The sequence below is a fragment of the Habropoda laboriosa genome, unplaced genomic scaffold (genome assembly GCF_001263275.1).
Source record: "Habropoda laboriosa isolate 0110345459 unplaced genomic scaffold, ASM126327v1 scaffold25, whole genome shotgun sequence".
Classification (NCBI taxonomy): Eukaryota; Metazoa; Arthropoda; class Insecta; order Hymenoptera; family Apidae; genus Habropoda; species Habropoda laboriosa.
This window is the reverse complement of record NW_017100126.1, coordinates 56,050-68,476: the sequence shown is the minus strand read 5'-3', so window position 1 is coordinate 68,476 and position 12,427 is coordinate 56,050. Positions and strand designations below refer to the sequence as shown.

Genomic DNA, 12,427 nt, shown 5'->3' with positions numbered 1-12,427 from the left:
TGTTTGGGGGCTGGCCAAGTTGGGTTGGGCCGGGGGTCGGTCGGTACGTCCTCACAACTAGCCTTCGCACGGGTAGGCGTTCGATTTATTCCCGAGTAGGGAATTTTCTAGCGACCGCGTTGATTGGGCGTATCTCAATTCCACGCCCATAGGGGCCGTGTCTACGAAGCCTTCTGGTATATGCGGACACGTTAATAACCCCGACACTATATCCAGTTCGAAATTCTGTTGATGGGTTTTCGCACCACAGGAGGCCTGGGGCTTAGGGAACCTCCGGGTACTGAAGCGCTGATAGACCAAAGTCAACGGGAGTGAGGTTCCTCATATGGAGGTGGTGTAGGCACAGACGAGATGTAGAGTAGACCACTCATCTAATGTATTTTTTAGTCACAACCCCGGGGTTCGGGAACCCTGTTGCCATCATCCTACTGTATCGATTGGAACTGGTATTATATCACTGCACTATTAGTGGTAAGAATTAAAATCAAGAACACTTGGTACTTGTTATTTTAAATAACGAAGAAGACAAAATTTTGAAACTTAGGATGAATCAGAATGGTTTCAATCACACACATGGTGTTTTGGGATCCAATGGTGTATTCACAAGGGTAGAGAGCGTTTCAAAACCAGTAGTTTTGGGCGATGTTGGTATAGATCGTGTGGTAAAAAGTCCCATAAAATGATTGGTCTATCCTATATCTCGTCTGTGGTATAGGGTCCATCACGAGCATTTCATCGGCCAGCTTCCCAAGCTATGTTACAAATGGTGTTGTGGAGTTCCCGCTGTGGTGAAACTTCTTTCGCTCCACAATCAGAGTGAAAGATTAACTACCAATTCTCACTATTCCTTACTATAAGCTCCCGTTTGTATATATACAACTTTTGACTTGAGTTTAACAATCCCCCCACGTCAAAGGCACAGGTCTCCTAGGTAGCTGTACCGCCGACGAGTCCACTAGGAGGCCCAGGACGAAAAGCACAACCTTTTCTTTTCCACTTATCCTCTATACCAGAGGCGCGTAACTTCTTGCTCACGAGCAAATTTCCCCTCCCGAGGTTCCCCCACTATGCGGTACGACACGCAGAATGTGTAACATAAACCAACGGCAGTCGCTGGAGTTGTGGTGGGAGGACTCCTCGCGTGCTCCTCCTACCTCGACGCAACTCGAGCGAGACCATCTCAGTCGCATAGTGGGAGAACCTCGGGAGGGGAAATTTGCTCGTGAGCAAGAAGTTAAGTGCCTCTGCTCTACACTGTAAGTCCTGACACAGTGTCCACCAGTTTGGATTCTCGGTTCGAGAATTACAGTATCTGAGGACTGTGAATACGCCTCCGTCTCGGCTAAATGCTGCCCCGTGAGTTTGCTTACAGCTGATGACTCGACTCGCTGAACGGAATACAGACACATAACGTATAGATACTTAACAAGGACATAAAATAGAATGTAAATTTTATCAACATTAGTACTGTACTGTATGTATAGTTTCCATTAAATATATCAGATCATCCTACCCAGGTAGGATTATCGACCCAGGTATGTGTCGTTAAAAGACCTACTTTTGGGATGATCTAGTATTTCAATTAGTAAATATTAATGTATTTAAAATAACTGACCTTGCCCGTTTTCACAAAAGCTTCTGAAACTCTACGGTTGCGACCGCCATAGCATGTAGTGATAAGATCTGCCACACCGCAACTTTCAAAAAATGTAGCTAGTTTTCCACCAGGGAAAACGACATCCACGAATTTAATCATTTCCATGAGGCCCAATCTAATAACTGCAGCCTTTGTATTATCACCTAATCCAAGACCATCGACGAAACCAGCGCCGCAGGCTACTATATTCTGTTAAAAATGAAAAATTAAGAAATACTTAGCATGTCATTTTTTTCAATATTTTATTAGTTAGTATTCTTTCAATTACATTCTTAATGAAGTACTATATTGAAATAAATTGAAAGAACGAAGTGCCTCCTTTACTATTTGATCAGCAATAACATACGTATACAATGAGAAAGAATTACATAAGTGTAGTAACATATTTCTTATTAATATTGTGTACACGTGGAATAAAGATAGTTAAAAGACATAAAAGACTATATGTATGACATTTAATAATGCATTAACATAAAATATTCTTGATAGAAGTAGTCTGAAATATCGTTTTAGCAACGCGCAAGAAAAATTTAACAAATTTTGCATCAAATTCTTCTTAGCGAAAAAAAGGAAATTAAAAGCTCCTAGAATTTCGTTTAAAATATTGAATATAACAGGTATATAATGTGATACGCTTGTTGCCTCCCAAGGCAAGCTGTAAAGATTTTGGCTTTATGACATGGACGCTCAGTTCTATTATACTATTTTTGAATGCTTCGTTTTTTAATATCCTTTGTTAGTTAAATCTCTTTGTAAACCGATGTCACGACCCAGAAAGATGTTTTATAGATGCAGAAACTCTACGTTTCTGCACCATGTGCCTTTCTAATGCCCACTAGAAAACATTCAATAGTATACAATTGACGTGTCATAAAGCCACAAGAGACACATGGGCAATTGAGTCCCGTTAGAGTCCCAATCACCTCTTGGGCCTGACTCTAAGGCCACGACGCCATATCCCCACCCTGCCAATTTGGAAAGTCTAGGGTGGGGGGTATGCTCGCGGCCCATGGAGGGGAGGACTGTCCAAGGGATAGGAATTCTCTGATTGGAGAAGTCGTTAATACCCACACTACAAAATATCGTATAAATTAAGATTTCTTTTCACGCATGATATAGTTGTATACTACTCTTCAAGATAACTAATAAATGTTACACATAGTTAATATACAGTTGTATACGGAGTGATTCACCTAACGTGACGACCTGAAATAACTCGTAAACTATTCGCTGTACGAAATATTGTATGAAGCAAAATTTGCATGATTTCAAGGGGGACATACACGTATGTTACAATAATAATTTTTTTCTCTACTATTTTTATACATAAATTGCCATGATTTTCGGAAATTAAGAGAGCTTAAAAGCTGAGTAAATAAATATTAAGGTGTAATATGTCTAAAATGAGTATTCATTGAGATATTTACGATAAAAGTTCCATTCTGTTGAAATCGAATTTCCACAAAAACATAGAAAAGCATATGTATTTTTCTACCGTAAATTTAATTTCAATAAAATAGAACTACAGCTTAATATTTATTTACTCAGCTTTTAATGCTCTCTTAATTTTCGGAAAGATGTACACGGTATTCCATTTAAAAAAGTCATGGTGATCTTCAAAAATTTATGTATAAAAACAATGTAGAAAAAAATAATTATTGTAACATATGTCCCCCTGGAAATTCTGCAACTTTGCCTTCATACACTACTTCGTACAACGAATAGTTTACGAGTAAATTCAGGTTGTCAAGTTAGGTGATTCGCCCTGTATAGACATTTATGTATATGGATACTTGCTTCTCTCCAACGAACTGGAGAGAGCACCACGATTATGGGACATATTACTATTCAAATCCACGACGCAACAATACTCAATATATAGTCGGGGCCACGATATAGCGAGGTCGTAAAATCGGTCAGACGTCAAAGTAAACATGTTTTAGCCGCCGAGACCCGAAAATTGACAGAGATACGAGCAGATAAGTACTTGAAACCATTGTCAGGACCGTACGAAGAATTCTTGTATCCAGCGAAAGTCAACTGATTCTAATATACTTACTGAAAACTGCATGCAGCTAGGACAAATTAGGGTTTCTCCCTCTGGGGGAAGCCGCTTTTGGAAGTACGGTTACAAGTAAAGGTCTTATTGAGGTCTTTAACATCTTCATTTACCTGCTCGTGTTATATACAGATAGAAAATGCAAAAGGATTGTGTAGCTTTAATATTAACATATTTTCCATTTGTAAATGAAATACCATTTTCTACTTGAAGTACCAAATCATATGCTACCATTTGTTTATTGTTGGAACCCTCAAACAGACTGCAACACACGGCCTTGAGTGCCGCAACATCAATCGGTGCCGACTCTTGAGAGTTTAATTTACGACCTCGCTATATCGTGGCCCCAACTATACACGTGCATATCGAAGTATACGAACGTGTTTGTCGACGAACCAACGACCCAGATAAAAAGCGACATATTGTTAGTGAAAAGAGCGATAAGTTTTGTGTTGCAATACAAAGCATATCCATATGGGATACTATTGATCGGCAGAGCAAAGTTGAGGCTTCTGATGTCACCGCCTAACCAAATAAGCGGAAAATAGGCGGTTAGGCCATCCCCACTACTCTTCGGTCTTACACTGCCGCCGCTTGAGGGGAAGTTTTGGTGCAGTAAATGGTTTAGACAAATGGTTTTCCATTAGCTGTCGATAATAAAAGGAAAGGAAATTTTAAAGATTGCATCGATTATTGTTTGAAAAGTGTAGCGTGGCAATCAGAACGTTAACACGTTCGTTGCCGCTGACGCAGCATATACGGTCCAGAATGTATTGCCCAACGTGCTATCGATTTTCTGGTGTCAGCGAACGTGTTAAAAACAGTCGAGGACTGTGACCGCCATCGACAAGGAAAGAGAATAGACGAAACGAGAGTAAGCGAGATGGACGTAGTGCGTCAAACAGCGACGGTTAGAATCCGGCACTTGACAGGGATACCGTAAGTGTTGCGATGAATATCGAAATTTTCAATTTCTCTAATTTTCATCTGATTTTTATGAAAAAAGTACTTAAAAAAAAGTATTAAAAATTAATGTACTCTCACAAATACTGAAGTTTAGCAATATTACGATACACTTACCTTTAATGCTCCACAACATTCAACTGAATCAACATCTTCAACAACTACAACTCTGAAGTATGGCGTTTGAATTATGTCCCTTAGTACAGGAGCCATAGTTTTGTCCTTGCAGCCTATACGTTAAGTAATAACAATATAACATTTATGAGAAATAATGTTAACAGTTTAATTTCGTTGCAAATATGTATGCAGGGTGGGGTACATCTAAACATCTTCGCTGTTTATAGATACATAAAAAATCCGTTTAAGACGAAGTTGAACTGAAGAAATGAATAAAATGATTAAAGAAAAATCTCTTTAACAAGCGCCTCTGATGTAGGAGGCTGTATCCTCGCCTCACGCATATTGATAGTGGGGGAACCGGAACACTGGTAGTGGAAGTCGTGAAGCGACAGCGAGGAAGAAGTTGCCGAGCCTGTTCTATGGCAGAGTTGCTTAACTTCTTGCTCACGAGCAAATTTCCCCTCTTGAGGTTCCCCCACTATGCGACTGAGATGGTCTCGCTCGAGTTGCGTCGAGGTAGGAGGAGCACGCGAGGAGTCCACCCACCACAACTCCAGCGACTGTCGTTGGTTTATGTTACACATTCTGCGTGTTCGTACCGCATAGTGGGGGAACCTCAGGAGGGGAAATTTGCTCGTGAGCAAGAAGTTAAGCGCCCCTGGTGTAGAGCAAGAAATAACCTTAAAAAGATACTTCTTTTTATCAGTTTGTTTATCTTTTAAAATAGCTTAACATCGCTTTAAACAGTTTTCTTCATATAATTTTTCAGTGTTCTCAAAATCTCCGCATTATTTTAAAAAACTTATTTTACAGGTCAAAATTCAGAGAATCCAGTGGTATTTTTTAAAATTCATCTATGGGTGGGAACAACGTGAAATTGGTATTTGAAATTTTAGAAAGAATATTCCATTAACTTTACAATTAGTGTAAGATCAAAGCATTATCTTTAAACTGAGCCTAAATATTGCGGTTAAAGTAATGGATGTATCGGCTCATTTCGTACAATTCTTCAAAACTTTAACACCGAATATCTCGGAAATCGTTCCAGCTAAAGCTTTACACAGTTTAATTTCTCAAGATACCAAACAAATTCTGTGAGTTTGAAAAATATCGATGACTATACCTTTCTGTACGTTTCAGCGTGGAATGTCTTGTCTACAAAATGTATCATCTAATTTTATCACTTAAAATATTTCTGCTATATTTAAAATTTCATAAAAATGTTTTCTACAAAATCATCCTCTGCCAGCTTCAAGCGTTAAGTTCAAACAATTCAGAGAGCCACTTATTCGTGATAGTGATTCTAGACGGAAAAATAAGGTGAAAAAGGAGAATAAAACAATTTTGGATACAGCTTCACAGCTACTGAGACTCAGTGTCCGCCAAAAATCAGTGAATATAGAACATCTCCTAACCCTTTCGATACTACGGGTGACTATAGTCATCCATTGATTTACGCTCGCTGTGTACCGGTGACTACAGTCACCCACTGATATTTTGCATCGGTTTACAATTTTAGCCGAACACAGTATCGGTGTTTTATCTCTATGGTTACCGATTTTTCCTGTTCCGCGAAGAGAGTATCTGTAGAACGGAAGCATATTCGCAAACGACACAACCGTATCGAAAGGGTTAACATCAGTGGAGCATGGTTTCCAGCTCACCCTGCAGAAGCTGCGGAAAAATATGCTATAACATTCAACTTTTTAAACGTTCTTACAACATTTCAAAGAAAAAAAAAAAAAAAACAGTATCTTTTATGGAAAGTTACGGTGCACACACTTGTAAGGCGCTGTGCGACGCGCCTAGCAACGACCGCGGGACCCGAGCCGCAGGGGGCCTTAGACAAGGATGAGCGCAGGCAGTACCCCCACCCTAAGGCTTGCACGGACCCAACGGCCGATGAACCATATAAAAACGGGAAAAAGGGCAGCGGCCCCACACAATATCGTACATAGCCATCGACGAGTGAACCGACGTTATTTTAATATCAGCTATTTTAAGCGCCTGTAATTCCTTAGTCTTACACACTTATGGATTTATTATTTAGGTATGCTTGTGTACTGCAAAAAATATTAATCCCTCCTGGGTTTTGATATTCTGTTGTGGCTTTCAACGAGTAGGCACATTTAATGTTTAATCGAGAATTTCCTTTCTAAAGTGACGCAGGATTGTCTACGAAGCCGAATAATTGCAGAATTCTTTACCACAGTTTCTACGAGATAAGCTGGAAATCATCTATTGGTTCTGAAGATTACTGAACACTCTCAGCTACGAGTTGTCCTACATTCGCTGAATGCCGCAGGCAAATTTTTAGCTGTTTATAACTAAAAAATGAAAGCGAATTTGAAAACTTTTTATTCTTGTTGTTTGCCATACTTTCTTGTCAAAAATTACCACTAAAAATTTCTCCAATCTGATATAAAACACCCTGGATTTACATATCGCACCTACATATGTATATAGAATAAAGTTTTCTAAACAGAACCGCGCGTGCCTAAACTAATAGTAAAAATTAACGAAAATATTATTGTTGGATGACCAACCTATTGGTTCATGCACTGATAAACGCGACCGGGATGCTGTACCCAAAAAGATTTTAGTCGTGCTTCTTTTTGCTTTAAGTTCAAAGAATGGGCTTACTTATATTTAGTCATCCCGTAACCCACTCTCTATCAAACAACTACAATATAAAGGACACCTCAAACCAGCGGGGCAGAATTCTTTTCCTGTCCTGACGACAGAACGACTCGTGTATTTCTATACTTGTATCCAGAACTACACGTTCGAAACGTCCGAAATATATTATTATTATTATTAAATAAAAATCAGTCTTGACGTGTCTAGTCCGGACTTCACCATTATTTGCATATGTGCAGATATGTTTTAACCCTAGAGCGGTCTTCGGGTCTTTTCTGACCCACCGTCTTTTTATATTTTTAGTAATTTTTGCTGTTATCAAATTTACGTTCCCTAACATTATTTTAAACGTTTACTGTCTAGGTTCATATGTCGCGTTGGAAACAAAAATTGTTTCACATAAGGTCTTAGATCCTTTTTGACCAAAAAGCCTTAAGTGTACAGTCAAAACGAAGAACGCAGTAGGGTTAAAAATGTAATGAATATTTACCAATAGTAGTTTCACAAAACATTTCCTCAGCTACTTCAGAGGCTAAATTTGCTCCCATTAAGACAGAAACAGGAATGTGAAGCTGCTTCGAAATTATATGTGAAATAAGCTCGATACCACCTCCTTCTTTCTTATCAAAGCCCTGCAAAATAATGATCAATATATGACACATACTTTACAATTACACCATTTTATAATTACCAAAGTTAGTTAACATTTAAAATAAAAAGAGACCTTCATAAATTGACTTAAACGTTTACCTGCGTATCGTATAGACTAAGTACAGGATAGACCTATTATGTCATAGGACCTTGTGTCACATGTTCTAAAATACCGATCATGAAAAAATTCAGTTGTTACATCCTCTACGATTTTGAGCGATGAGTTTAAAAATTGTACTGTATGGAAGAGCTATAGTGAGGTCACAAATCACGAAAAGATCGCGAAAACATCGATTGATCTAGCCGCACGCAGGGCTGTACGCGTATTCTAGAAGCTCCTCAAATCTCAAGTCACACGCGCCGAGCGAAAGACTTGAACCGTCGGACAACGCTTCTAGTGGCCAAGTCGCTGCCATGACTGAATCAGTATAGACCTACATCTATCTTATTTTGTTTTCATCATTTAGGATCCTGATTCTTTTCTTATGGTAATTGATATTTCGGCTCCGCTTTAATCATTGAGACAATGGAGGCAAGGAGGGCGTGTCATACCTTGGTCAAAAGCTTACGCCTCAAGAATTACAACAGTGGTGGTCCGGATTGCCGGAAACTCGTAGTGTTGCGACCTCATTAGGGCGCAACGAAGCCTCGGTTTGGCGGATTATCGCAATAAAATGTGTTAGTCACCGTAGACCCCCCGTGGACGAACCACGGCGGCTATAAAGATTGAAGATATTACTTTTATCTACCGATTAAAAAATACCGGTATTTATTTCGGTTTCGTTGTAGCTTCATTGACATAATACCGGTATCAAAATCATACCGGTTTGAAGTCCCTGATACTAACAGTAAAGAACGATAATGTATCCTCGTACGTGTGATACACACAATTTCATTTAGGTACGTGAAAATTTTTATAATTTATTTTGAGAAAACGGATGCACTTGTAATATATTGTTCCTTTCAAATCTTTTATCCTCTCGACAAGTAGAATATGCAAAAATTTTTAAAAAAGTCAACATTAATTTTCAACGTATGTATATTCTGCCATACGTTTATAACTTAAACAAAATGTTATATACAAAAGTTGTTTGTTTTCTAACGTAGATTACAGAAATGATTTGGCTTACTTAGAATTTCCTTTGAAATTTTTTATTCAACCCCCGTTTCATCCTCTATAAGCGTAAATGTTAATCAGTATATATTTGTCATAAAATTTGAGACTAGAACGATTAAAATCAATTGAGTAGTTTTTGAAATACTGATGTATAAATTGTTTTCACTATCATATAGTATATGTACTTATGTTTACAAAATTATAAGCATGAACGAAATATAGCATGTTTCATATATTTAATTGTACCTTCGCTCACTATTAATGTTGTAAACAATAGAAGTGATAAGAAAATGATAATGCCTTAACATCATGTGACACAAAAATCCATTACACATTAGGTCTATCTAGTACAGGGTGTTCCATACAGGATGTTCTATACAGAGTGTAACTATTGGTAGAAAATTTAGGGGGTGATTCTAGAAGCCGATATAAGACGAAAATGTAGAATAAAAAAATTGCGTTTGAGGCTTCGTTGTTTAGTTATTACCGTTTAAAAATATGACTGTAGCCTAGCAAACCTCCTTACACCAACGAATGTAGGTCACGTGAAGACAAGGGGGGTACAGTGATCCTTAAACCCAACGGCACATACTCAGTACCTCGTACGAGTTGTCAAGAAAAAGACAAAAAAATTCGAATTCGTAAACTGCATTACCGACTTTTACGACACTACTGTTTGCTTCACCACGACACAGGTGTATGTCCGAAAATTTTTTAAACGTGTATTCCATTGTGTACTGCAACCGCAACATACAGTATGCACACAACAAACACAATTGTAACGACGATTAACGCCTATTCCCAGCTGCAACGATAACGCTGGAAATCGCACTAAGCAATTTTAGAACAAAAACACAACCCCACTCTTTGTAAAATCTAAATTATAAAAATCACACCGAGATAATAAGCAAAGGGCAGTCTCTATTCTCTACCAGTAATTACTCTTATTAAACGTCTCCTTGCCCGAATCCATTTACATTTTAAGGCATAACTTATATAATTCCTAAATTACAATAGACAGATGTCTTCCGGACTCCTACAGAATATGTTCTGGTGTACTCCGGCATGAAGTAGAATAATCAAGTCTGAAGTGAATTGGTATTATACCGGTATTTTTCGGTTTTTCTTGTAGAATCTATAGGGATTATGAAGGTATAATCACAGACGACGTACAGAATAGACCCTACAACTTAAGAGACTTTTTCTCAGGGGCTTTGGGGCCGAGAAGACCCTTACCACTTTCGTGTCGCTACCAACGTTACCGATTCAGCATAGAATAAGATAACAACATTAGTAGTGGTTGGAATTGGAATTAAACGTAACAATGAAATTACAAATAAAAAAGTAACGTAATTGTTTATTACTAGATGATTCAACCCATGCGCGTGTTCTATTGTTGTTAAAAGATCGTGAACAGTTCTACCCAAGCAGTCCAATATATGTATGTATCTTTATATGCAAATTTAATAAAAGAGGATTTTTGACATCTGTCGACTTTACCATCTTTGATGGTTGGATTGTATGTAATTCTTAAATTCATCGCTTTATATCGTAGAGGACATAACAAAAACTCTGATTTTTTACACGATCGGTATTTCAGAACGTTGGACACAAAAATACATTAGGTGCGAGGTCTATCCTGTATCTTGTCTATGGTATAATACCGGTATTTTACATTTCTGTAAAATGTGGTTCATGCAAGACGGCGCATCACCGCACTATAAAATAGAAGACCAGTATACTTTTTTGTAGACAATTGCGGTGTGCACATTTTTTAATTACTTATCCGGGCAGACTGATGATCTTGAGAAGACATTAATTCTCTCCACTCAGAAATCGCATAGGGCGAGCTCTTGTGGATTTCTGCGAGTAGGCAGATTTAATGTTTAATCTACGATTTTTACGGCGCCGAATATCAGTTTTCTTCTCTACCGACTTGCACAAGGTAAGGTGCTGGCTAAGGTGTTGGTTTTGTGGATCAGTGAACCCCCCTTGTCTTCACGTGACCTACATTCGTTGGTGTAAGGAGGTTTGCTCGGCCACAGGAATATCTTTAAACGTTAATAACTAAACAACGAAGCCTCGAACGCAATTTTTTTATTCTACATTTTCGTCTTATATCGGCATCTAGAATCACCCCTTAAATTTTCTACCAATAGTTGCCGAACATCCTGTATAGAACTCCTCTATGGTATAATTAAATTAAGTGTTTTTTTAACAAATTAGTAAACATTGTAGAATATGATTTTATTACCAACGTTAAATATTCTATTTTTTATACCGAATAGCCTAATTCACTATGTTCGGCCAAAGTATTTTTGTTGTTTCTAAGAACGAAGAAATGTTTGAAAAAGCAATTACCTATAGGATTTTTGATCGCAAATATTGTAGGGCAAGTATGCACCGTTTACTTTTCAAGCTATCCAAGAATTTTAACATTTATAATATATTAACGTCTTAACGGTATATTTTAAGTATCCTCTAATAAATGAAAGACCAACAGCTGTAGATTTAATTTTTCCCAATAACGTAGCACATATTTTATTTATAAATTGATGAGGTATCACAAAAATCAAGATATCTGCATCTTTAGCAGCTTCTACTACATCAGGAACTGCAACCTAGAATATAAGCATTATACACATCATTAGTTAACTTTTGCATACCATTTCAACTACTAAAATGCATAGAAGTGATACATTTTGTTTAAAAGAAATAATGTCATGTGGGGAATTATTCTTTTCTCAGTTTATCTACAACTTACGCCGCATGACATACATACATATCATATTAAAAATATAAATAAATTTTTACATTTACATACATATAATGAATATTTCATAAGAAACAGAATGCGTCGAAAAATTATTCTCACAAAAACTGTTTTGTATGGACGGAAATGTGTTGTATAAATAGCTTTTCTGCAGGTAAAATCATAAATGAAATTCAATTCAATCGTTTGCATCAACTCAATCTTTTTAAATATAATAAAGTACTACACTGTTTTATTCATAATGCAATGGAATTTATTGAGCCAAGTTGAACGAAGTTCAATACCAACAATTAACGAATTTATACTGTGAATTTAAGTAAGTTTGATACTTAAGAGATATCACATGTCATTCAGCTTGTTTTTATGGCAAGAATAAGATACATAAGAAAATTGAAAGCGACCTTGAATAGTTATTTAATAAATATAAATAGAAAAAAATCAAATTTC

The 12,427-nt window shown here is 37.4% G+C and overlaps 1 protein-coding gene across 2 annotated transcripts in view; it reads right to left on the bottom strand.

The window, feature by feature from the left end:
• The window catches only part of LOC108574909 (glycerol-3-phosphate dehydrogenase [NAD(+)], cytoplasmic), a 71,795-nt gene that overhangs the window by 55,853 nt on the left and 3,515 nt on the right, over positions 1 to 12,427 (bottom strand). For both annotated transcript variants that reach the window (XM_017937966.1, XM_017938741.1), the window contains exons 3-6: positions 11,670 to 11,828; positions 7,930 to 8,071; positions 4,797 to 4,909; positions 1,616 to 1,846 (exon numbers count right to left, since the gene is read on the bottom strand). In XM_017937966.1, coding sequence (XP_017793455.1) covers positions 1,616 to 1,846; positions 4,797 to 4,909; positions 7,930 to 8,071; positions 11,670 to 11,828 — 645 coding nt within the window. The remainder of the gene's footprint in view (positions 1 to 1,615; positions 1,847 to 4,796; positions 4,910 to 7,929; positions 8,072 to 11,669; positions 11,829 to 12,427) is intronic.